General features: G+C 39.1%; 1 protein-coding gene across 1 annotated transcript in view; it reads left to right on the top strand.

Annotated features, from left to right (window-relative positions):
- Xkr4 (XK related 4) overlaps positions 1–27,237 on the top strand; it is a 401,694-nt gene extending 374,457 nt beyond the window's left edge. Inside the window, exon 3 of the mRNA XM_027932917.2 lies at positions 25,972–27,237. Within this exon, the coding sequence (XP_027788718.1) occupies positions 25,972–26,918 (947 nt within the window). The 3' untranslated portion in view covers positions 26,919–27,237. The remainder of the gene's footprint in view (positions 1–25,971) is intronic.
- The last annotated feature ends 540 nt before the right edge of the window (positions 27,238–27,777 follow it).

Genomic DNA, 27,777 nt, shown 5'->3' with positions numbered 1-27,777 from the left:
GCTTGAGAATATGAACCAGAAATATTTGCTTGGATGTTAATTTAGTCATGCACTCAAGGTCCACCTGTTCGGCCTCTGGAAGCTCAGCTGGGGCAGAGAGGGTTTTGATGTTGATGATGTGTCTGAGGAACCCAGAGCACCGTGAGCATTCAATGAATGTTAGGTAAAGCAGTGTGGCAAATAAGTACTTGGTACACAGAATAGATGGAGCTGTTCATCTAAGGAGAACCCTTCTAAATTCTAATGCTTAATGGATCAGGATGAAGACTCTGGAAACTCTCCTTCCTGTCCACCAGAATCCATTCTTATTCAGCATCTCAGCTTGTTCCTGGAGCAGTGGTTGATTGCAGGAATATCTTTTTAAACAGTGTTCCAAAAATCTCATGTTGTGATTTTTAAAACTATGAGCTTCTGAGCCAGCCAGAGGCCTGGGTTCAAGTTTTAATGCTGTCCTTTACAAAAAGTAGGATCGTAAGATAGTCTGGGCCTCAGTTTATTCATCTAAAAATTAGGGGCACTGAAGAATGACATTTCATTTTTTTTTTTTTTGTATTTCTTCCACTTAGTGTTTATTGCGCTTTCCTTGTTTCTTTTTTTTTTTTTAATTTTTTATTGTTGGCTGTTCAAAACATTACTTATATCATATTTCACACTTTGATTCAAGTGGGTTATGAGCTCCCATTTTTACCCCATATACAGATTGCAGAATCACATCAGTTACACATCCATTGATTTACATATTGCCATACTAGTGTCTGTTGTATTCTGCTGCCTTTCCTATCCTCTACTATCCCCCCTCCCCTCCCGTCCCCTCCCCTCTTCTCTCTCTGCCCCCTCTACTGACATTCATTTGTCCCCCTTGTATTATTTTTCCCTTTCCCCTCACTTCCTCTTGTGAAGGGAAATTGCATGGAAATGGAAGGAGACCCTCAGAGTTATACAGAAGAATGACATTTCAAGTTTGCAGAGTACTTCTCAGATAAGAAATAGGCATCCTTATTATAAAATCAACCTGCAATTAGGGGCAACTCTGAACCAATTATCTTCCTTAAGAAACTATGACCAAAGGAATATGGGAGGGTAAAGGGGGAGGGAAAAGGCAGGGATCATGAACAGAAATCAATTTCCATGCACATATGAGTTTGCCAGGATGAATCCAACCACTATGTATAAGCATAAAGCTCAATAATGATAATAATAAAAAGAAACTACAGCCAAAAATCTGACTCAAGAAAGAGACAATGGAAATCTATTTAGCTTTTCCATATGATTTTGTATTTGATTTTGTAGTATGTGTCACATATACAACAAATGCAGCTACAACAAGACCCTAAATGTTTACTTCTGAATTAAGTGGGCAATTAATTTTCTTGATTTGACACTTCTCAAATGTTTGAAGAATTTTCATAAATTGTAATTCCATCATATAAAGTAGCATTTGATAGATCTGTTTTATTTGATAGATGTAAATAGTCATGGGGGGAAAATTAAGCCAAATATTCATGTCAGTCTACCCAATATGTTCTTTCTTCACTGATCCCCACCAGAAAAATAAGACTTATACGCATTCCCCCAACACTGTACATACATGTTAAATAAACACTTCCATCCTGTACACATCAGGATCTGAAAACTGACTTACCAAGACAACCTCCTCCATGAAATGTCTCCCTTCTTTCCAATAGTTTATGAAAACGTATCTCCAAGCTCTAAAATGAAAATTTTGAGCAGTGTTCCCTAGATATTTGTTTACTGAATTTCCATTTTCCTATCATTTTAGTACTTAATCTGAACACTAAAAGTCAAATAAGTGACTGAGTATACACTTGGATGTGCTAATCAAAACATAATTATGAGAAAGATTTTCATACTAAACCTACAAAATTATTGTGAGGGAATTGATTTGTGTGTTTACTTTTAGTATGTTTTTAAATGGACCACAGAACAGATGTGCAGCTTATTTTTCTACTGCTTTTTAAATGTGCTGTAGATTCAGGAAAATGATAACTAATATTTACTGATTGCTTATTCTGTATATATTTCTGTTCTAACCTTTTGTTTTATCAACTTTTTTTACCCTCAGTGTAATCCAAAGAAATAGGTCCCATTATCATCTCCATTGTCTTCCCAAGAACACCCCACCTCAGAAACTGTGAATTTCGTTCTTCTAGTTGTTCAGTGCAAGACTTTAACACCATCCTTAATCTTCTCTTTAATGCCATTCACATCCGATCCAAATCCAATTTAGCAAATAGCAAATTTTTACACACAAACTTTGAAATATGATTCATTTCCTTCACTGTCTCCAAACCTCCTGGGTTATTCCAATGCCTCCTACCTACCTTGTCTGCTTCTACCCTTGACCCCGCAGCCTACTCAACAGCTTGAGTGATTCCTTTAAGATACAAGCCTGATGGTATCACCCCGCTACTCAACAACCTCCGATACCTTTCCACACTACACACAGTGAACCCCTGTGTGTTGAATCAAACCCAATGCAAAATGCCATCTTTTTTCACTTGGCCATTTCCTGGTTAGATGAGGAAACTAACAGATATCTTCAGCAGAGCGTTAACTGACTCCTAGATAATCTCATGTTGACCAGTTCAAGCTCAGAAACTATAAAAGCTTTATCTGGGGTCTTAAGACTTGCAATTCAGGAGGCATCAATTCAGAAAGCTCTGAATGAGTGGGAAAAGCAGGGGCTTATATAGGTGAATCATGCTGAAATATTGCCAAGCAGTGAAAATTCTTTTGTGGGGAACTTCTGTTAGAGTTAAGAACAGGAGGTATGTAACAATGGCTTTGTTTCCAGTAGATGATAGAGAAAAGAATGTAAGTGTTCATAAGACAAGAGTCTAATAACCTCTTGACATATACTTTGAGTCTCTGGACACAATGTAGCTATCTAGCCATTCCAGATGCCTGCATACAAAAGATGAAGGTGAGGAAAAGTTCACATCTCAGCCTGGGACTGGAGACAGGCAGGCAGCCTGCTTCCTAGCCAGCCTTCCAACTCCATTTCAGATAGTGCTTTCATTGTTTCTTCACATTTGTAGAAACTATAAGTGCCAGAGTTAAACAATACAGGTGAAAAATAAAACCTACAGTTTATACTAAAATAGAATGTGGGAAAACACTTTAAAATTCAAGATCAAAGTGTCATTTTTAGCCAGGCATCGTGGTGCACGCCTGTAATCCCAGCATCTCTGGAGGCTGAGGCAGAAGGATCATGAGTTCAAAGCTAGCCTCAGCAAAAGTGAGATGCTAAGCAACTCAGTGAGACCCTGTGTCTAAATGAAACACAAAATAGGGCTGAGTTGTGGCTCAGTAGTCAAGTTCCCCTGAGTTCAATCCCCAAGATTCTCCCACCCACCCCCAAAAAAGTATAATTTTCATTATTGTATGTGCCTGAAGTCTATTACAGAAATAGATTGCTTACATGTTCCTTAAATCGACGCAATTTTTCTCTCAATATTATTCTCATCATTTGAAAACATTTCTTGCCTACCATGTAACATAGAACTGGGATCCTGGAGGCAGTTATTTGGCTTGAGAGGGCTTTATTTTTGGAAAATTAATGACCAATTGAGTATATCTTCTGCTCTTGTTTTTTTTTGCAAATTTGCAAATTAGGAACCAGTGATGTGTCCCAGAAGTGTATTTAGTTAAGCAGAGACAGCCTGCTCTCCCCACATCTGCAAACGACCTATTGTACAACAGCCCCTTGAACTGATTGGGCCACCAAACTCAAACTTGTAAAGAGGATGGGAAGAAGTGAAAGCAACTGATTGCAGCAGCTTGCCTAGGAGAACCATCATGCACTAATAATACCCATTTGCTCTTTAATTATGTATTTACACAGTGGTGGGCTAAATATCCAGCTGTTGTTGTTAGCTCACAGCCCTCCGTCCTGATTTTGTTTTGTTTGGGCTGTAGCTGGGATCCAGGAGGAAGCCTATGGATTTTCCTCCAGTTTATGAATTGTGCAGGCCTAGGTGGGCCTCCCTCCTATTTCTATATGAAACAGAGTGTACATATCTCTTGAAAGTCAAAGGGAAGAAACTGGTAGCTGGTGTCAAAAAATTGATAATATTCATTTTCTTCTTTCACTTTTCCCATCCTACTTCCCCAGAGTTGGAGAGTAAAGGTGGGAGAAAGGCTTCGACCACCCACAATATCTTCCCTAGAATGCTCTGTGTCACAGGAGGGGAGGATGGGCAGACTGAAGAGTGAGTAAGTTCTGGGAAAACCATCTGCTCCTTCAAATAGGGCCAAGAGAACTTAAAGAAACAAGAAGACTGTAGCACAAAGAAAAAAATTGAAAATAAGCTCATAATCCTTAAATTTCCCTTTTTTCACAGCTCTCTTTTTTTTTTCTATCCAGATTTTTATAAGCATAAGGTATTATCTTCTCCAGAATCGAAAGCCATGTTCTATTCTCAAAGGTCCAGGTGGACTACATTTTTTTTCTCCCTGAGATAGTCATCCAAGCGAGGTAAATAGCATTCAGTGCTTATTTTACCATGTTGACAAAATTCAGTCATATTCGCTTAGCATGTGTTGAGCAGCATGTTAGACCTGTAGTAAACTCAGTCCTTCTCAGCAAGGAGACAACAGTCTAGCTCATCACAAAAGACCCTTATGCAAACTACTAAACCAACTTCCTTTGTCCTAGCCTTCTGCTAATCTGACACATGAATACATGATACAATCACAACTTCCTCTTATGATAAGACTAGGAATTTACAGGGCCAAAGAAGGAAACCAACATGTGCTGAACCCTCTCTGACATCTGAACAGCACAGGCTAGGTGCTTTCATAGTTTTATAATCTTATTTCATCTTCTCAACACACTGCAAAATTGTTATTTCTATTTTACAAGTGAAGAAACTGATTTTCCATATTGCATAAAACTGATGGGGGCAGGGCCATTCAAATCTAGAGCTCAACATAGGTCTAAAGTGCAACCTCTTGCCATTATACCACTTATTTCTACAAGTAACTAAGAACAGCTATTCCCCCTGACAGATATGTGATGGCAAGAAGATAAAATAGGAGAAATGTAAGGTAGAGTTGAATAAACTTCAAACCTATATAACATTAGCACATAGTTAGCTGAAAGAAATCATTAAGATGTAATATTGTCAAGAACACAGGGGTTTATGCTTGATCAGATGGGCTAGATGACCTAAAACAACATATTTAACTTGTTTGTAGAAACCTAAATATAGCTGGTGCCAGATTTCATACTCAGTGAGCCTGTGCAACTTCTGCTTTCATTTCCAAGTTTAATTAGGAAAAACACCTGATTTTTCTTATTGTAATAAAATACACATAACACAAAATGTTTAAGTGATTCATTTTAAGTGCATTTGGTATTAGGTGAAATTCAATGGTATTGAATACATTTGCCTTATCCTGCAAGTGTAGCTATGATCCATTTCCAGAAGTTTTTTAACTTCTCATCTGAAGCTGTATCCATTAAACACAATTTACCCAACTACTAGACTTTTACCTGATCATAGAGGAAAAGCTTTTGATATTTCATCATTGCATATGATTTTAGCTCTGGGCTTTTATGTAGGGCTTTCATTGAGGTGAAGTAATTTCCTTCTATTCCTAGTTTGTTGAGTATTTTCTTTCTTTTTTTTTTTTTAGGATTTAATGTTATTTATTTGTTTGAATTGTTGAGTATTTTCTTTAGCATGAAACCAAGTTGAACTTTGTCAAAGGCTTTTTCTGTATCTATTGAGATGATCATGTGTGTTTTCCCCCTCATTCAGTTAATAGATTGTATTATATATATTATATATTAAACATATAATTTTAGTAAATATTTGTTTAATATATATTTTAAATTTTATATTTACTATATGTTTAAATTTATATTATATTAAATATATAAATAAATATTTATATTTGTTATATTAAATATTATATTTAGGTTTCTACAAACAAGTTAAATATATTGTATGTATATGTGTATGTATATGCATATATATATAAAAACCTCATTGTACTCCAGAAACAAGTAGCTCCTGGTCATGGTATATAAATCTTCTAATGAATGTAGTCCGCTAGTATTTTGTTGCAGACTTTTACTTCAGTAGGCAATATTGGTATGTTAGTTGTCTTCAGTGTCTTCACTTGGCTTTGGTATTAGGGGAATGCTGGCCTCATAGAATGAGATAGTATTTTATTCTCTAAAACATTTTTGGTGTTTTTTGGAAAGTATCGTTGTTGATTCTTACTTTAAGTGTTGGGTAGAATTCTCTAGTGAATCCATCCGGGTCTCTAGGCTTTTCTTTGGTAGATTTTTCATCACTGATTCGATTTCTTTTCCTATTTACAGGATTACTCAGATTTTTCTGTTTCTTCATGGTTCTGTCTTGGAGATAGAATCCAGAATTTCTTCTCTAGGCTGTGTGTTACCAGGTTATAACCAGTAGGTTATCCAGCTGGTTGATATACAATTATTCATGATACTCTCTCACAATCCTCTTTATTTCTGTAGAATTGGTGATGTCCGCACTTTCATTTATTATTTTGATAATTTGAAGGCTCTCTTTTTGCTTAGTCAAAATAAATAAGGATTTGTCAGCTTTGCTGGGTATTTATTTAGTTAGTTAGTTATTTTTTATAGAAACCTAAATATATCTGGTGCCAATTTTGATATTCAGTGAGTGAGCAACTTCTTTAATTGCTAAGTTAATTAAAATGAATTTTTGGTTATATCGACTTTCTCTATCGTTTTTCTGTTCTTTATTTTGTTTATTTATGCTCTAATCATTATTTTTTTCTTCATTCTGGTAGTTTGAGGCTTAGTGTATTCCACTTTTTCTAGTTCCCTATGGTATAAAGTTAGATGGTTGATTTTAAATAAAAACTATACATTTGTTAGTTCAGTGGTACTTCCCTGTTATCCTATAATTTTGATATATATTTTTTTAATTTCCATATGCAGTTTCTTCTTTGGCCCAATGTTTGCTTAAACTGTGCTATTTATTTTCCACATATATATGAATTTCCACCTTTCCTTCTGTTATTAATTTCTCATTTCCTTTTGATCAAAAAAAAAGATACTTTGTATAATTTCAACCTTTTTAAGTGTAATAGGACTTGTTTTGTGGCCTTATGCATGACCTGTCCTGGATAATGTTACACATATGATTGAGACTAATGCACATGCTGCTGCTGTTGGGTGGAATATTCTGTATAGTTTGTTGGTTCCAATTGGCAATACTCTGGTTCAGGTCCTTTATTCAGGTCCTAATTAATCTTCTTTCAGGCTGTCTTATGCCTGATATCTTTTAAAAAAATTAGTAAAACTAAAGCAGATGCCAGAACACTTGAAATAATCTGTTTAAGTCAGAACATGTCCACCAAGGCATTATGTAACCTTCTTATACCAAAACATATACCTTCAAACATTTGAAGCAACATTTTCCAATGCAGTCATATTTGATCATACAGGCTGTGACCAACTGCTCTTACCTCTAAACAATTAATAGATGCCATTTTATAGCAATGAAGGGTAGAATAAGATTCCCCACCCAATATGCACACTGCATCCTGAAAGAGCTTTTGGTGTGGCCCCACTCATATGAATACATGAAATGCACGTACACCTCAACTAGTGTTTTCTACCAACCCAGGAGACACACCAGGAGGGGTTTGGATAGTGGGTGATATAGAGAGAAACCTGTGAGTCAGTTTGTAGTCTCTACCAACAAGAAATCAAACAGATGGGCTAGAAGGCCTCCCAGCAGAAATTATATACCAGCCCTAAATGTTACCATACAAAGCCCCAGTCAGAAATGACAACTGTAGGTCAGGCACACATAATGGACCCAGACTGCCATGCCTGCTCCATCACGGCAGCTCTGTCTTTATGCATCCCTTGCTTTCTCTCAGTATCTTATAAAAATCCTGGTTGAAACACTGGGACGATTATCCCCCAACTTGCAAAAGAACACTAATTTTGTTGGCGAGCTCATCTTGTCAGCAGTGCAGAGTACATACCAGTCCATCATCTGTCCATGATCGACATTTCTTTTCACTGCAAATAGCTGATAAATGTTGCTCTCGTGGCTGTTTGATTCAGATACTAGATTCATCCTGCCTTCAATGTGTTTTATTCCTGAGAGGAAATGTCCACGCTGACCTACTGAGGATAGGAGTTGGCTTTGTTTATCCTGATGAAGTTTATTATGCAAATCACAGGCTTCAAACCCAGCACTTATCCATGAAAGGTGCAGTAATAAGGGCAGTGCAGCCTGAATAGTCTATCAGTACAGATACCATCTCTTTCACGCAGTGATGAAAATCATCTCACCCATTGACTTCTTTTTCTCATTTTGGCTTCTTGGAAGCTCAAAAATAAATTAAGTGCTCAATTAGAATAATATTCGCATAGGTTACGTTGTTACTTTTATCTTATTCTCTATTAAACATTTACTTAGATGTGTTTCTTTTACTATTATCTGCTTTACATCTTTTTTTCACATATTTATTATTCAGAATAAACTCAATGCTATTTGCCTCAGAATGATCACATCATTGTCCCTGGTGCTGGGATACACACACACACACACACACACACACACACACACACACACACACACACATATATATATATATATATATATATATATATATATATATATATATTTCCAAATCATACAGAGTTTTGTTTTTTTGTTTTTTGTTTTTTGTTTTTTTTTACTAAATCCCAATTTTTGAAACATGTAATCCAAGAATTTTTGTTCAGATTTCAGGCTTCAATGTCTTTTAAAATGTCCCTTTCATATATATGGGAATATATTATTTTAAATATATATATATATTTAAAATAATTTATTCTTATCCATTCAGAAGACTTGGAGAGAGCTTTGAATCTAGAGTTGATCATTTCCATGTAAAGTTCTCAGTCTTGGGAATCATTTCCATGCAAGGTCTCTGTCTTGGAAAATTACTGTTCTTTTACTGCTTACTAGCAAACAAAATCCTAATTGAAAAACCTTCACATTTGGTGCTGGCATGCATTTAATTTACTTCTGTCCTGTTATAAACATGTCTTGCTCAGGGAACAAATGCACATTGGATTCTTGGTGATTTGTGTTTTATATAGTCACTCCCCAAGGGGTTAGTGCAGCCCCAGATCCAGGTCATTTGTGTGTTTACTATAGGCAAGAATGGCACCCAAGTAATACTTCAATCTAGGACATCTCCAAATTCTACTCAATTCAATCCAATGCAATTTATTAAGCAATTATTAAATGTGCTAGGCATTTTCTGACTCACTGGGAGTATAGCAATGAATAAAAGTCAGTCCCTACCCTCATGAATTTCATACAAAAGAAAGGCTGATAGCTGGGAGAAGTGGTGCACACTTGTAAACCCAGCCACTCAGGGGAGGTTGAGGCAGGAGGATGGCAAGTTCATAGCCAGCCTCAGCAACTTAGTGAGACCCTGTCTCAAAATAAAAAAGAAAAAAGGTTGGGATGTGGCTCAGTGGTTAAGCACCCCAGGGTTCAATCCCTGGAAGGAAGGAAGGAAGGAAGGAAGGAAGGAAGGAAAGAAGGAAGGAAGGAAGGAAGGAAGGAAGGAAGGAAGGAAGGAAGGAAGGAAGATGGAGGGAGGGAGTGCAGGCTGATAAATAGTTTGAAAATTAAAATCAAGGTACACACCTGAAGTGGTAAGGGAACACAGAGGAGGAGCTTCTGGTCACCAACAGGAAGAGGGTAGAATGGTTTCCCAGAGGAGATGGCTCATCAGACATCATCCAGTAGTCAGTCTGGGGCTCATAATGGAGGATACATGACCGGGATACATGATAAAGGTCCAGGCCCAGACACAGTACCAAGACAGGTGAAGAAAGAGGACCTCTTTGATCATTCCCAGAGCCCAGCCCACAGGCAGACCCAAGGTATGCACTCAGTGTTTATTTATTGAGTGTGAAAGAATATGAAAAGAATCACAACAGCAGTGTGAAAAGCAAGTTGGTAATTGCTGTTTATTTCCCAGGGTCACTAATGGTGCACTGAGCTGAGCTGGAGATTCCCTAGGACAAGACATAGATGTATTAAACCAATTTTGAGGTGGTTCTACAACCAACTTTAAAAACAGTTTGGGGGTGGAGATGAATAAATCACATTTCTATATTGTTTATATTGTTTAGCATATTAACACACATGTCAAAATAATATATGTAACATACAGATTGGGACATTTTTACTTTGCTTCGTCATCATCTTTTAGACATGTAGCACAGTGTTGGGAGCATGGTCTCTCCTCTGCCAGTGTTAAAGATATTTTGCACAATTCTGAACAAGTATGTGGGACTTTCAGTAGACACTGCACCGCCTGACAAAATGTTCTCCTTGGCTGTTGTGATCTTTGTAGCCACCCACCATGATGTTTAAAAAGACTGGTTTCTCAGAGGCAAAACTTGATTATGAACTCAGACGTCCAGGAATAATTCCTAAATTGAGTTAAATTTCTTTACTTCCTTTTTCTTTCTTTTTTCATTCGTTTTTTTTTTCTTTTACCAAGTCTGTCCACAAATCTCTATAATCATCCCAAATTTGCAGTGATTTAAGTCACAATGAATCTTCCCAAAGGAAAATTCATTGTACAAAAAAATACAGCAATATGTCAAAATAGATCAGCTAAATATGCCTCCCTTTCTTCTTAGAAGTATGTACGAGGAAGAATCTTGCCATAGTCGTATACAGGAAATGTTTTGGCTTTCCACCACTATCCCAAAATATCTGAGTAATGAACTTATGAAGAAAAAAGGGTTATTTCACCTCACAGTTTTGGAAGCTCCAGTCCATGCTTGATTGTCCCCAATGATTTGCACCTATAGTGTTGCAGAGTAAGACCCCTCACCTCATGCCCAGAAAGTGAAGAGGCAAGGGCCGGGGACTTACTATCTCTGTTAGGGACACAGCCCCAAAGACCTGAAGACCTTCCACTAGTCTCTACCTTGCAAAATTTCCATCGCTTCCCAAAACCACCAACCTGGGAACAAAACCTTTAACACGTGGACCATTGGCAGACATTCAAGATCCAGGCTATAGCAGTAAATATAAAACTAATTTACCTGAGCTGGAGAAAGGCTTATTAATTTCTAAAAATAAAGTTATATTAGAAAAGCTCAGTTGAATTAGTCTTATTACGCCTGAATGTGAAAGCTGTTATAACTCACAAGTTTTTCGAGGGCTACCAAAATGCCAGACATTTTTCCTTCTAGGAATCTTAGACCAGAAAGTTCCTTGACCGGTCTGATCATCTATCTTTTGGCAAGGATAACATCTCTCACACTGAGTTTTCTTAAAAAAAAAAAAAAAAATCAATGTTCTTTAGTAACCCACACTGTGAGGTTCTTTCCTTTGGGTTTTATTTTTCGAACAATGAAGACAATACCTAACATCTATAAAGTTTTTAAAAGTTTACAAAACACTTCCACAGCATCCCTCTCCCCCACTCCTAGCACAATTCCCCTGGGAGTTGATTCTAATCTATTTACATCCAACCACCCACATGCAGCTGGTAGATTGGCCTCTTTGGGACATCTGACCCCCTATGATGGGGGAGAAAGATGTCCCAAGCCAAGTCCTCTGGGAAAGACAGATGCTGCTGGAGAGTGGGTGAGGAGCAGCCCTGAGAGGCTGGATGGGATCAGGAGGTTGTGAGTGGGAGCCCTGGATGCACAGGAGTCTGTCCTGGGGGTATTGCAGTCATTTTTTTTTTTTTTTTTTTTTTTTTGGAGGGGAGGAAAGGAAGCCGGAGGCCCAGGTCAGTGAGGAAGGTGCTCTCCAGGCGAGGTTGGAAGTGGAGACTCCGGAAGGGTTCAGTGTGTCGTTTATCCTGTAGGGCAATAAACAGGGGTCCTTGAGGGCTTCCTGCAGGTGAAAGACTTGAGGATTTTTCTACTGTAGACAATCCATATTAACCACAAAGCCAAAACGCAATGGGGTGACCTGCCCTGAAGGTGCAGACAGAGAGGACAGGCAAAAAATCTGTGCCTAACGGGGGTCCCAGATTAGGGGAGAGACAGGTGAAAATGGAGAGGAGCCCCCTCATCCAAAGACAGCAGGGTGGTGATGCAGCCTCACTGGCACCCCTTTCTGATCCTAAATCATGACCAGTGTCAGCTCTGATCATACTGCTGCTCTCAGAAAAAAAGAGCATCCAACCATAGGATGCTCTGATAGCCTTTCCTCTCCAGGAAAAAAAAAAAAATCTTCTTTCTCAGGAGCACTGAAGCATAGCCCAAATCAGCATGCACAGGGGAAGGCCTGGTGAGCACGCCCGCTCCAAAGAGCTGGAGGAGAAAGTGCGCAGGTGTGTAGGTCCCGTGCCACTAGGAAAAAATGGGGGTGACTGAGAAAGCTGAGCCATTTTTGAACCCGTGGGGTCCTCGCAGAGTTGGCTTTCTCTGAGACAGTCCAACCATTAAGAACAGACAATGCTACAAATCCGTGTCCTCAGGGTATTGCATCATTTTTTTTGTAAATCACCTGGAAAGGCATGTCTGGGCTTGAAAGCACAATTTATTGCTGCATTATTCAATGGTCCCAGCAGCAAGCCACGTTCTTTTTATTGACAGAGTAAAAAAAAATGAGGCAACTAGAGAGCAGGACACTGGAAAATAGCGCAGAAGACAGAGTTCCAACCCCCAGTGCCCCCACCCACACACACACACACACACACACACAAAGGCCCCTTCCTGATCTTGAACTCTACAGACCAGGGAAGCCATTGTACATTTGAGATCCTTCAGGAAACTCCATCTGGTAAAAGGCAAGGTATTTTTAAAGAAATTTTAGATTTCTGTCAGAAGTTGATGGAGGAACATATCTAGAAAAAAATAAGCGATCAAGAACAAAGGAAGTGTCCATTAGTATCCAGGGGTCTAAGAACAGTTGGGGGTGGCCTTGGCTGTCTTTCTCCAACTAGCCCCCTTTTCCTGTTTTCCTTCCTTCTCCAGATTCAGGAAGGACCCCAGTATGAGCCCTGTGTTATAAACCCCACTGATGTTGGACAGAGACTATCACCTCAAGACACCCTTCTTTCTTACATACAATTTAGAATAATTCTGAGGACAACTATTCCTATCACCTGGGCTTTCCCAAAACAGGGTTACCAAAACTTGCACCTGTCTCATATTTCCCTACAAACCCAGGGACAATTTATACCTCACATGTCCTTGTAATTACTTGGCCTTTCTTGTGTAGGTCTTTCACGTCAATAAAATAAAATAGACACTCGATGTAGATAAGTAATGCCATGTATTTTTTTCTAATTTTAAATTATTTTTAATTGTGATCCTCTCAAAATAATAATTACTTTTTTATCTCTGAGAAGGGGAAAAAAAGGCATTTTTTTTACCCTGCCAATTACACCTCTGATTTCATTCTTTCACTGTCATATTCTCCTGTTAAAGCCAAGTCTGAAACAGAGAAGTGAATCTGAGAGGAGGGGACAGATGTGGGCACAATGAAGAGCAAAGCTAGGATTTGGAATGACCTGTTATATTGATAAAGTTTTCTGTTCACAAAGAGCATGAACAGAAGGGGGGTTATGTATAAAGGGGGGGGTTATATCCTGATAAATCCAACATAAATTGAAAATATCATAAGTGGAAAATGCATCTAATTCACCTAAACTACAGAACATCCTAGCTTAGCAACACAGATAACTGTAGAGTCATCTGTGGTTTCTCATTGTGGTCACATGGCTAACTGGGAGCTGTGTATGATTCCTTGCCACTGCCCCAACCGGGAGAGATTGGACTGCATTGCTAGCCCAGGAAAAGATGCAGATTCAAAATTCCAAACAAGTTTTCTTGGTTTTGTTTGTTTTGTTTTTTGGTGTGGGGAATGGAACCCAGAAGTATTTAGCCACTGAACCACATTTCTAGCCCTTTTATTTTTATTTTTTTTATTTTGAGATATGTTCTCGCAGAGTTACGTAGGGCCTATATTGCTGAGGCTGGCCTTGAACTTGTGATTCTCCTGCCTTAGCCTCCTGAAACACTGGGATGCACCACTATGCCCAGCTCTAAGCACAGTTTCTACTTTATTTTCACCCCCCTAACGTTGAAAAATTATGTGGAGCCATCATAAATTGGCACTGTGTGTACTCTTACACACTATAATGCTGATTCTCACTAAAACCTGGGTAGAATCAAGTAACTCTCCAGGGGCACATAGCTAGTGGGTCTGAGTTCTCAATCCTATGGAATTCTTGCCATATTCATTTCCCCTACCTTCGCTGTGGTCTCCTCAGAGATACTGCAAAGCCTCCAGCCTCTGCCCACAGTGTTTCTTTCTCCTGGTTCACTCTGCAACCTTTGGGATCCCATGCACCTTGCCAGTGGCTACTAGACATATCACTGCCCCCTGAATGAGACCCAAATCTCAGGACCTGGGCTCTCTTGACCACAGCCTCCTGTCTCCTCTGGCTAGCTCTCTTCCACACCTCCTCAAACACACCTACTCCAGCTTCAGTCACACCTGTAAACTTTGTCTTTTTCTCTTCTTGAGCCTCCTTCCCCCTTGGACTGAGCCTCAGCACACAGGTCGCTGTCTACATTCTACTCCCCCTGTTGTAAATAGCTTTGTTGCAAATATATGTCTGTCTCTCACACTGTCTCCAGTTTCTCTAAAGAACTATATTTGTGTCCTCAGTGCCTCAAACTTAGTAGATGTTCAATAAACGTTTGTAAGAGGAAAGAATTGAGGGAGGGAAGGAGAGAAGGCAGGGAGGATCGGAGTCCTAGCCTGCTGGGTGGTCAAAGTTGGAAGAGAATGAATGTATGCCACCATAGGAAGGTTCCCTCCATGATCCTTCCTATGGAAATTCTCCCATCACATACATTCTTGCTTTCTAGGCAGAATTGCATTTAGGCAGACTCCTAACTCTCCTATGAGAAAAGAGCTTGGTTTTCAATGTCCATAAGCACTAATATTTATGTCACCTTTGTCATCATTAATATCCCAAGCCAGCACTGCCGCTAGCCCTGTGCCACTGCCCCAAACTTGCCTCGCCCTCCCTAGTTTTATGTTCCCTGGACCCAGTTTGTAAGGCAGGGTTAGTGTTTCCATTTTCCATCTCCTGGGTCCCCTGCCAAGTCCTCTGAATATGAATAATTCTGAATGTGGGTGACTAGACAATCCTTCCCATAAGAATTAACATTGATTATAACGGACAAGGCTGTCACCCTTCCAGGAAGACACCACATTCAGATTCCTCTAAATAGGCCAGTAACTGTCAGTACTGGTGATGCTTCTGGATGATTTGTGACATGTGAGCCTACACATTCACATACATGGCAGACTACAAAGGCACCCTGGGAACATATGGAAGGGAGGAATAAAAGATTCTATCTCAGTTTCTTGGGTTGGCATGATGAGGGGCCAGGCTGGATGGAGGAGCTGGCCTTTTGCAAACAAAGAGCAGAATAAAGTAGGCAGGGGACCAGGCAGAACCCACAGGCCATCCTGTCCCTTCGCTTTGTAAACGTCTACCTGCTTCTCTTAAAATAATCAAGAAAATTATAGAGGAGTGGCACTTGTGTTCCTTACTAGATGCCTTGAGATGTAAAGAGTTTACATCTTCAAGAGGTTCACTGAGGCCAAAACTCCAGTATATGGGATATACTGACACAGGAGGTAGTTTGGTTGGTTGGTTGGCTGGTCACAGTGCCTCTCAGTTTCGAGGCTGACAGATGCCACCTAAAACCATACTATACAACTACCTAACAAATCTTCCTAGAGTTACCACATTTTGCAGTTGGCCCCAAATGTTTCAAAGCACGTAGGAAAAAACGTAAGGAATTGGAAGTCAGAAAAATGCAGGTGCAAATCCCAATCATCTGTTTTCAGTTAAAAATGTTACCACAGTTTACGTGGATACGTTAGATGGACTAAAAACTAAGGCCCATGGGTCAACTACAGCCCATGGTCTCTTGCTTTTTTTTTTTTTTAATCTAAGTGTATCTGTGGCTACTCTTTTTTTTCCCCCACTACAATGGCAAAGTCAAACAGAGATCCACATGGCCCACAAGGCCCAAAATATTTATCTGGCCCTAAACAGAAAAAGGGTGGAGTAAAATCATTTCACCTAAGACTCAGTTTTACCATCTATAAAAAGGGCAAAATGCTTAATATTAAGAAAGTGAAGCTGTAAAAATAAGTAAGATTATCAATGCGTCAAAATCAGCTCTGCAGCAACATCTCATACATGGTGAGGTCTTTAAATTATTGTTTTAACCTTGGTTACACATCCCGTTTTTCAGGTGAGAGGAGGACACAGATGGTTTTCCTTTCTGCGCCATCTTTTTTTTTTTTAAGAGAGCGAGAGAGAGAATTTTTTAATATTTATTTTTCAGTTTTTCGGCAGACACAACATCTAGGATCGAACCCAGCTCCCCATGCATGCTAGGCGAGCGTGTTACCGCTTGAGCCACACCCCCAGCCCCTCTGCTCCATCTTGTTTTCCTCTTTGTCTGAATTTCATTCCACTTCACCCTCTCCCACCTACAGGAGAAAATTTGAAAGGAAAAATAATGTAGTGGGTTTATTTTTTTAATGGAATGGAAACCTAACTTACTCTAAAAGAATAACTAATTTTATTGGACATCTCAGTTTACTTATTTTATGTCTCTCCACTAATAGTTGATCTCACCATTTTATTTTTGATGTAAATTTAACCACATGCTATATAGAACCGTATAGAGAGTAGTGACTTCTGGCCCTCTGCTCACAAAAATTATTTTCTTAGAGAAAGTATTATTTAAACGATTTTGAAATGCACAAAATGTTGGTTTTTTTATAAGATTGTAATAAAGAGCTCAAATTGAGAGGGGGGAAAAAACTGAGATGGAGCTACATGAGGGTATCTTTGAATATTTTTCCATCAGAAGGAAGTGACTTTTCACATGTAAAAAGACAGACACTTAGCTTCCCTCCACAAGTTTCTACAACTCCTGTCACATCAAAACACCAAAAATTTAACCTAGTGAAATTCCCTTATCACCTCCTTAGCAGGCTTACAATTTGCCTTGCAAAGAAGTCAAAATCTTCAAAATGGATTATGAAAAGAATGCACATCCCCAGTGAAGCTAAACATATTAAAGCATTTAAATGGTTTTAATCAGAACTATTACAAGGTTTAAAACAGAGATTAAATGACTTCAGTGTGAGAAGACTGAGAAAGTCTTGGACCTGCTGAACCATATTATGTTCTGAACCTTTGTCTCAACCAGCAAGGATCACAGCACGGAAGGCTTCATTTTTTTTTTTTCAATTATTACCTTGTTTCAAATAAGTCAATATGATTCCAGGCATGCGGATCTACTGCTTTTCTATTAGTAACGAAAAGACAAACTCTCTTTCTGAATATTCATTGAGTGGCCTGCTTCTCTTCAATCAAATTGGTAATATTTTTCCTCACAAGAAAATCCAGGAAGACTGGAAAGCTTTTTTTAATAGATCAGAAAACATGAAGAGGATAAAAGCGTGACTTTCCTCCCAGGAGCTTGGGCTTTTATCCATTTGGTGAAAAGAAACCCAAACCTTTGGCCCAGTACAAATGTGGTTGCTGTGGGCCCAGAGAGACTCGTGGTTTTTGGAGCCTCAGAGGCCTGCAGAGGCATTGCTAGTTAAAGGACCTCCATTCATCATGGCATCATGGTGGTACCTACCCCATGAGTCTGGATTGTGGGAGAGTTTAGAACTCACTGCAGTCATCTGGGTCCCCACCCCCAGGAGTTAGAATAACCATATGAATCTGTGTGATTGTGACAGACTTTGGGAATCTGGGAATTTTGATGCTTGTCTTCCTCATTAACAATAGGAGATTTTGTTCTCTGTTTCCTTATTTATGACAAAAACACACTTGCCTCAAAAAGTTGTAATAAGATTTAAACTGGAAAAAGGATGTGGGTGCCAATCATATCACTGTACACAAAGCAAGGGCCCAACAAATCCTTATTCTTTCTTCATCCTTCTGTGATCATGAGCCTCAGAGGCACTAAGGAAACTATAAAATGTCTTGACTCCAGGAAACCAATACTATATTTTTGTTTCCTAGTTAGTCAGCTTATTTGTTTAGGCATTGTGCCTTTAGAGAGGAAAATTACAGTGTGTGTGATTGAGACTATATGTGTTTAAATGATCACCCCAACCTTTGTGAGATTATTTCACCTAAGACTCAGTTTTACCAAATTTAACATTTTACCAATTTTAACATTTCTTCCCAAAATGTTAAAATCAACAGAAAGGGTGAAGAAATAAGCTGAGAAGGGATACAGGTAGTGGAAATATAGAGCAGTTAATTCGAGAAACTGATACTACTAATTCAAGAAATCGATACACAAACAGAGTGATTGACAGGTGCTGGTGAGCCTGAGGAGCATGCCCTGCCCTTTCGGGGGGGACATGTCCATCCATACCCACACAGAGGTGTAGCTAGGGCAAGAACAAAAGCAAGATGTCATGACCACCTATGCCAGGGACTGAATCTAGGCTAGAGGCTGGGAAAAGCGTCCCTAAAGAAATGAATGACAGTTATGCCAAAAAATAGAGGGATGGGCAGAAATTACCCAAAGAGAGCAACTTTCCAACGGGGGGAGCCCAGCACTTCCTGGCTTGGAACCAGAACACTGCTTTATGGGTGAACTTGTCATCAGAGAAAAGAAAAGATAACAGAGTGGCTGAAACTCAGAGACACAGCACAAGATAAGTCGGGCAGAGCAGAAGGACCCTGAGAGCTACCAGCTGGGTCTTTCCAAGATGTCCCTATCAGTTGTCACTATCAAGATGTCACTATCAGTTCCCCAGCTATCAACAAGTTGATGCTGCCCTGGGACTGAACAGTGACACAGCCCTAAACTCAGCCATTTTGTCTGTCAGAAAAGAGAAAGGAGCCATTCAGAACTCAATCAGAGCCCAGTAGCTGGTTCTGTGTGAAGGGTACACTTGTTGTATCATTCTCTCTGCTTTTATGTATGCTTGAACTTTTTCATAATTGGACACTTTTAAGTTAAAGAAAAGAACTCTTTCTTACCACCAGCTGCAGTCTTGTGAAACAGGCTAGTGGCCAGGTGTTTCCCTTTGGCCTGTTGAAGGAGAAAGGTTATGCCCTCCCCTGGGAGAAGAAAAGAGACAGGTTCATTCTCTTTGTAGAAAATCGAAGAATTAGAGCACTTGGTTCAATTCCCCGAACCTCTTACATCTAGGGAATTAGGCTATAAATCCTATGAAGCATTCTCCAGAGATTTCCAGGAATTGTAGTTTACACCCAGACCACAACACAGCAGGACTACAGATTTTATTTCACAGTGTTTTGGCATTTGCAGTTCAAACTGAAATTGCAAAGAAGCAGAATAAGGGAAGAATGAAGAATTGTGCAGATCTTTTCAACCTCTTATTCTCTTTTTCTGGTTCTGGCTCTATACATGGAATATTCTTATTTCTTTTCCTCCCTCCCTTTCGTCCTTCCTTCTTTCATCTTTGAGCATTGCACAATATATTAAGGAAAAAAAAAAAACAAGACAGTGATTTATCCTTGCCTAAAGGCCCCATCTAGTGAGAAACACAATAATTAAACAACACAAGATCAAACATAATCAAAAACTGTTATAAGAATGATGAAGGAAAAAGATGGAATACCTGATTGTGGAAACATAGCCACAGAAAAAAACAAAATTGCATTTGGAAGCCAGAAATTGCCCCCTTTGGTAAGGGTCTGGAAGTTTCAAAATTAAAGGGATATTTAGATTTTCATGTTTCCAAGGATCTTACACAAATTACGCCCCCCACCAGGCCATACCTCAAAACTTCTAACATCGCATGCCACCACACTACAGACCAAATTTCAAATGTATGAATTTTGGGGTGTCTAAAAAGGGCAGTTTTGATGTCAGCTACATCGAACCTCATTTTATTAAAATGACTATTCCTTTTTAAATTATTCAATTCCAAATGATATTCAATGGGAGCAGGAAATAAGGAAAACAAATAGTAGAATTGAAGCAAAAAGAGGGCAGGGGTGGACAGATGGAGCTATAGAAGGAAGAGAAAACGGGAAGGGAGATGGAGAATGAAGACAGACATCCTAAAAAGAAAGTATATCCATAAGAAGCAAAAGAGAGAAGAAGCAAACTTAGCTGTTCATGATATTGATCACTATCAGTTCCCTTTGAAATGTTAACTAGTTAACTAGCTAGTGTTACAGTCATGACCCTTATTGTTTAAAAAAAAAAAAAATATATATATATATATATATATATATATATATATATATATATATATATATATAATCAGTTAAAAAAATGGGGAGACGAAAAACAAAGAACTGGAGGAAAAACAGATCTAAATATATATTTAGATATATATACTTTAAATATATATATTTTTTAATATATATAATTTTAATATATATAGATTTTTTTTTTTTTCAAAATGGACCAGACTCTTAGATATCTTCTGAGAAACTGGCCTCTGGCTTATTAAGCAGTGTCTTCAATAATTCAAAGGCACAGATCACACAGGCTAGAAGTATCCTCTTCCAGCTCTGGAGGTTTAAAAATCCAAACTCTCGGATTAAAATATTTCCAAGGGTAAAATATATCCTTTACCAATGCCTACCCAAAGAAAAGGAACATCTGTCTTTATAATCAGTCCAAAATGATGTCATAAACTGTCATCCCAACATGCGGCCACTGAACTGTTGTTTTCCAAAGTCAGATTGATCTTCGGGGCTGCAGTGCAGTCAGAAAGCAAAGACACCTGGATTAGACGGACACAATCCAGTGACAGAGGCAAAGTTAGAAAGTGGCATTCATCTGAACTGGTGGATTTGGGTGGCTTTGCAATGGTGTTTCAATCAAGCTGCACATAAAACCTTGTTCTTAGAACTGTGGCAGCCTACCTGGAAATTCATGTTCCCTCTAGTTCTGAGAAGGCATTTACACTAACAACAGGGAGGATAAAGGAAAGAATTGTGTTCTTTTCCAGAGAAAGCAAAAATTGTCACCTCCAGTCAGAATGTTTCTAAGTAACTTTCTTAGACACACAGGAGGGGAGCTGGAAAAAAAAAAAATAGTAGCCTTGGAGTGGGTCTTGACTGCCTGCTGAGCTGGAGGGTCAAGGAATGGGAGGGAGTGGGATGACTCGGAGACCCTGAAAGCAAGTGGATCCAGAGCTGCATCCCAAACAATGCCAAGAATTCAAGGACTAACTGATAAAAAATGGGGAGACAAGAAACAAAGAACTGGAGGGAGAACAGTTCTAAAATAAAGGAGAAGAGAAAAAAAATCAAGCAGATGGTTTTCTGGGGACAAGGGTTACTTGTCAGATGTTTGTAGGGAAGGATCTCGCGGAGACCAGGGGATGGCATTCAGACCAAGGCAGGAGCACAGAGCATCTGCTGTCAAGGAAGCAAGAGGTTTAATTTCAGGGTAGATTAAAGACAATTTTCATCTGAAACAAGAGGAAGTCAGGAAGGAGAAAAGATAGAACACTTAATCTCTCAAAGGCAAGACTCATTTTTTTTTTTTTTTTTTTGGTAAAATGAAATCATTGCACTAGGTAAGCTCAGAGGTCTTACCATCTATTTTAACATTTTAAGAAATAATATAATCCCTTTGAGTCCCCTCCAGCTGTTTTCGCAGTTTGATCTTAAAATTTTCAGGACGGATACGCTATTCATTATTTTGAAAGACAATACCAAGAGACACATTATTTATGTCCTGGGACCACTGAGGGAATCTTTATATTTTAGTATTTTAATGATGTGAGCAAAAATATATCGTTCAATGTCACTTACATATTCCTGCCTGGGATGCATACCTTGAATCTAAACAAAAGCAGACAAACCCAAAATGAAGAACATTATCTCTTTTATTTATTTATTATTTTTTTAAGGTACTATACTCTTCAAAACTTTCAATGTCATGCCAGTCTGAGGAACTTAGCAAGACACTGTCTCAGAATAAAATATAAAAAGGATTGTGGAGTTAGCTCAGTGGAAGAGTGCCCTTGGGTTCAATCTGTGGTACTGGAAGAAAAAATTCAATGTCAGAAAAGGCAAAGAAAGTCTAAGCCTATGAAAACATTCCAGATTAAAGAAAACTAAATCAGTATGGAAACTAAATCAGTATGGCAGCTAAATACACTACCTTATCTTAGACTTAATCCTGTACCAAAAAGAAAAAGATTTGGAATGGATATTGTTAAGGTCAACTGATGAAACTGAAATATTGAAGGTGGATTAGAAAGAAATATTAAATTGGCTGATGTTGATAACTTTACTGTGGTTTTATATGCTTTTTCATAATAAATAAGCACTGATGTACCTTAGGGTAAGCAGTCATATAACTTAGTCTCAAATGAGAGAGAGAAGAGCATAATAATACAACAAATGAAACCAAATAATAATCTAGGCAAAATTTATATAGGTATTCAATGTACTATTTTTAATTTGAATTTTTTCTATATGTTTGAAATTATTTTTAAATAAAATCTTAAAATATTAAGCTTTCACATTGTTAGCTAAAGAAGCGTTCTATACCCCCATACATCGATGTTCCAGAGAACTCCACTCCAATCACAAGGCAGTGCCTTGCTGAGAAAATCTATCTTGACACTGGAAATAACCACTCTGTTATTACTTGTGTAAAGAGCAAATGATTGAAGCATTCTAAGGCAGGACTGTATTTGTAATTTACCTATTGTAATTTGTAATTGATGAAACCGGAATACTGGAGGTGGCTTAGAAAAAAAAAGTGGATTGGAAAAAAAGGAATGCTGAAGGACTTAATTCTAAAATGGGCCCATATTTCTATTCAGATGTGTATTTGTCTTATAAAAAAAAGAATTGCTAAAAAGAAGGAAAAGAAAATTATAATCAAATGAAGAAGAGAAATGCTAATCATTGCTGAAAAACAGAACTCATTAAAAGGGGTGAACAGAACAGAACGGACATGGAATTCCTCTTTAGTATATAGACTCTTTTCATTGAAAGCAAAGCTGATAGAAAATGTTCCCTTTTCTACTGACAGTGTATCATCTTCAGTTCCCAGAGAGTCAATCACAGACTGGATTACTCTTTTAAGACAATGAAGCAAAAGGGATGAAGGTTACAGGAAAATTTGAGTGAGGCTAATTTTTCTATTAGATCTAGACAGGTGGAGTATCTGAAAAGCTTGAAAACAATAGTGTTTCAGACTGATTAATTGGTTGATTGATGGATTGGCTTCTTCTTCTTCTTTTTTTTTTTTTAATTTTTCTGAACTGGAGATAGGAGCTGGGGCTTCATGCATGCTAGGCAAATGCTCTGCCACTGAGCTATATCTTCAGCCCCGTATTTCAGATTTTAAGTTTAAAGGGGTGTGGGGTTGAAATACTCGCATTTACATGAGATATCTTGGAGAGGGGGTCCAAGTCAAACACAAAATTCATTCATGTTTCATATACACCTTATACAAATAGCCTGAAGGCAATTTTATATGTTATCTTTATTGCACCTGTATTTTAACTATGACCCATTATATGAGGTCAGGTGTTAATTTTCCTCTGTAGTGTCATGTGGGCCCAAAAAAATGTTTTGGATTTTGGGGCTTTTAGGATTTTTAATTTTGGGACAAGGGATGCTCAAACTGGTGGTGGTAGGGGTGGTGATTTGTTTTATAACTGCTTTGGAAAACAGCGTTATGTAACATCTTCCATTAAGAGTGCTTGCTCTTCGGTTTGCACAAAGTCTGACCAACAAGGCAGTCACTTTCCTGAAGGTGGCACTAAGCACCAGCACTTCCTGCTGAAGGTGCATCAGTGAGAACACAAGGGGTGTCCCTGCACAGCTAGGATGTCCAGGTTAAAAGCAAACTGAGTACAAGTCTATTCAAGAAGCTACAAGTCTTCAAGGGACACAGATAAGGGGTGAGGTATGAGCAGTTTCTATTCCATACAAAGGTATTGAAATTAAAATGGCACAACCTTTTATTCTTTGATCTGAACCGATCATAAATATCATTCACATAGTCATTATTCTGTCACCTTTTTTCTCCATCCTTTCTCTTTCTTAATCCAGTTTTAAATTCTTCCACTCCTCTCTTTTCACTTTAGAATTTACTGTAAATTGATATGGCTGTTTTCTATTGCACAGAAACGGAATTATCATAAACTCCTTTGTCCACTGGTCTGTAACTAACCTACAAATATTGCCATAGATAGCTTCCTGTGACTTGCAGGAATAAAAGATTTTTGTGCTGCCCTGAAAAAATTAAAAAATAAAAACCCTGAAGATCCTGACATCACAGTCTAAACATTCTAGTAGATTTATTGTGAGGAAGTATGAGAAGTGGATTTTGGAAAACATTTTCTTCATCAATAATTGTTTTTTGCAGTTTGTGTTAATCAAGGAGACTGGGTAAGATGTGATTATTGGATTTGAAATTTTTATCCATTAATATGGCCTCTTTCCACAAGAATCGTATTTTTAAAATTTATTTTTCAAGGATAGTAGACAACAGCTCTTTTTCTATAAACATTGTTTTAAAAAAGAAAAGTACAGATTCCATCATAAGCTCCTGGAAATCCACACACCTTCTATTATTTCTAAAGAGGGAAATAAAACTAGTATTCAGCCTGATTATGATTAATAATAGATCTGATGAGGGGAAAGTCAGTTTAATTTTATAATACCTGAAACCGTTCTTAACCTTGGCAAGTCTCAGCACATCTTCTTAAGTAAAATAATTGCAAACTCCAGTGACAAAGTGGAATTCTCCAAAAGAGATCTCCTGGGAAGCTGGTATGTTTTTAGGTAAGATCTGTCCATATCTGGATCATAGACAGAAATTTGAGACCCAGTTAAATGGAATAAGAGTATAAGAAGGCAATAAAAATTAATTCCAAAGTTTGAAGATCTACTAACCAAATGGGCCTGATAAAATAAGAGGAATGGCTGAAAAATAATTTCAATACAATCGTTAATTTATGAAAGACTAAGAGATGAAAGACAGTGAATGAATACTTCTTTTAAGGGAAAGGTAGTTGGCACAGATAGAAGCTGCAGGAACCCTGAGTATCCTCAGCCATGAGGATGAGCTGCACACTAGGCAGCACAAGAAACACTGTCAAGCTCATTATGTGAACTTCTTTCCTTATTCTAAAGAAAGAATAAACTCTCTTTTGGGAATGAAATTCATTCATTCTTGCTTGGAAGCAGAAAGGTAAACCATGTAGCCCCTCAAGCTTCCTGTGATGCTATATACCTTTCAACCATGGAATCTCCATAGTGGTAGGGAGCTCCGGAGATTGCCTGCCTTATAAATGAGGATCCTGCTGGGCGCAGTGTCTGTAATTCCAGCAGCTCCGAAGGCTGAGGCAGGAGGATTGTGAGTTCAAAGCCAGCCTCAGCAGAACTTATAAAAAGGGGTGGTGCTAAGCAACTCAGTGAGACTCTGTCTCTAGATAAAATACAAAATAGGGCTGGGGATGTGGCTCAGTGGATACATGCCCCTGAGTTCAATCCCCTGTAATGCCTCCCCCCCACCCAGAAAAAAATGAGGATACTCATTTCAAAGGTTGTCCAGGGTCAAGTGGTAATACCTGGTCAAGTTGAACAGCAACCCCATTCCATTAGCCTCCAGCCCAAGTCTATTTACACCAAATACACAGAAAGTTAAACCACCCATTCTCTACATCTCAGACCTGACACTGGTTTGGAGTAGCATTCCTGTTAGTGTCGAGCCTTCTCCATATGGTTGATGACTTAGAGAGGATAGTTAAGGATCCCCACCTGAGTGAGAAGTCCACTAAAAACCCAAAGAAAATAAGAGCCTTTGCTGAGGTCGAAGCCTGTCGCGAGCCACCAGCCCTGTGTGACTTGACTTCCAGGGCATCCCTGCATCTCACTTTTGACAGAATGTCTTCCTGTTTGCCTTTGTAGGTTTCACAGCAGCAGCCTCCCTGGTGTCCTTGGCTTGGGCTCTAGCCTCCTACCAGAAGGCCCTGCGGGACTCTCGAGATGACAAGAAGCCCATCAGCTACATGGCGGTCATCATCCAGTTCTGCTGGCACTTCTTCACGATCGCGGCCAGGGTCATCACCTTCGCGCTCTTCGCCTCCGTGTTCCAGCTGTACTTTGGGATCTTCATCGTCCTTCACTGGTGCATCATGACCTTCTGGATCGTCCACTGTGAGACAGAATTCTGTATCACCAAATGGGAGGAGATTGTGTTTGACATGGTGGTGGGGATCATCTATATCTTCAGTTGGTTCAACGTCAAGGAAGGCAGGACACGCTGCCGGCTGTTCATTTACTATTTTGTGATCCTTTTGGAAAACACAGCCTTGAGCGCCCTCTGGTACCTGTACAAGGCTCCGCAGATCGCAGACGCCTTCGCCATCCCCGCGCTGTGCGTGGTGTTCAGCAGCTTCTTAACGGGCGTTGTTTTCATGCTGATGTACTATGCCTTCTTTCACCCCAACGGGCCCCGGTTCGGGCAGTCACCAAGTTGTGCTTGTGAGGACCCCGTGGCCGCCTTCTCTCTGCCTCCAGAAGTGGCCACGAGCACCCTCCGGTCCATCTCCAACAACCGCAGCGTGGCCAGTGACCGCGATCAGAAATTCGCAGAGCGGGATGGCTGTGTACCTGTCTTTCAGGTGAGACCGACGGCCCCGTCCACCCCATCGTCTCGCCCACCACGGATTGAAGAATCCGTCATAAAAATTGACCTGTTCAGAAATAGGTACCCAGCCTGGGAGAGACACGTGTTGGACCGAAGCCTACGGAAGGCCATTTTAGCCTTTGAATGTTCCCCGTCTCCTCCTAGGCTGCAGTATAAAGATGATGCCCTTATTCAGGAGCGGTTGGAATACGAGACCACTTTATAAAACGAAAGAACTTGCAGGAGCCACAACATCCAGATGAAGGGGTGACAGCAGGGCTGTGGCAATCGTGACACTTCATCTTACAGTAGGGGCAACAAGCTGCAATGTTCTTAGTCTGCCCCGTCCTCCTGTTATGGTTTGATCCTCCATCAGCTAACTGCCTGCTGTTGGTCTTCTTTCCAACCAGCAGCACCAGAGTCTCTTAATCCACCTGAAGGAGAGCAACACCAGCTCAGTATGACTGTGGCTACCAAATTCCTCCTGCACTGTCTTGGAGCACCATCCACTAGAGGGGACTATTATTATGGAAGAGTTTGCCTCCAATCAATAGGGTGTTTTAATGGAGTTAACTGATTTTTGCATAAAAATATATTCAGTCATACACACTAACACACACACACACACACACACACACACACCAGTCCTCTGTCAAAATAGCTTAGGTGATTTTCTCGATGCAAAGCTCTGATTCCTGAAGAAATATAAAAACAAAGAGAGAGAATATATCCCTCAAGACTTCAGAAAAAAAAAGTAGTACTGCTTAGAAAAGAATTCATAAACCATTTTCTCATTTGAAAACCAATATCATGTGTGGAAAAAAAAAAAGCCTACTCAATAGACAGCAAACTCAAGTGTGTTTACACATGTATTAGCATTGATGGAATGGTTCATTTTATACACATTTCAGGATTTGTTTTTTTAATTTTAAATTTTCAGTTGAGAACATCTTTATGACAGGAATCCTATGCAGCACATGTATGGCTTTCGACAAGACCAAGGAGCTCGATAACTTCGTGATGTAAATTAAATGATAATCATCTTTCAGTATTCAATTGCAAAAGTTTAAAACATACACCAATAG

The sequence above is a fragment of the Marmota flaviventris genome, chromosome 15 (genome assembly GCF_047511675.1).
Source record: "Marmota flaviventris isolate mMarFla1 chromosome 15, mMarFla1.hap1, whole genome shotgun sequence".
NCBI classification, from domain to species: domain Eukaryota; kingdom Metazoa; phylum Chordata; class Mammalia; order Rodentia; family Sciuridae; genus Marmota; species Marmota flaviventris.
This window is presented reverse-complemented; position numbering and strand designations above follow the sequence as displayed.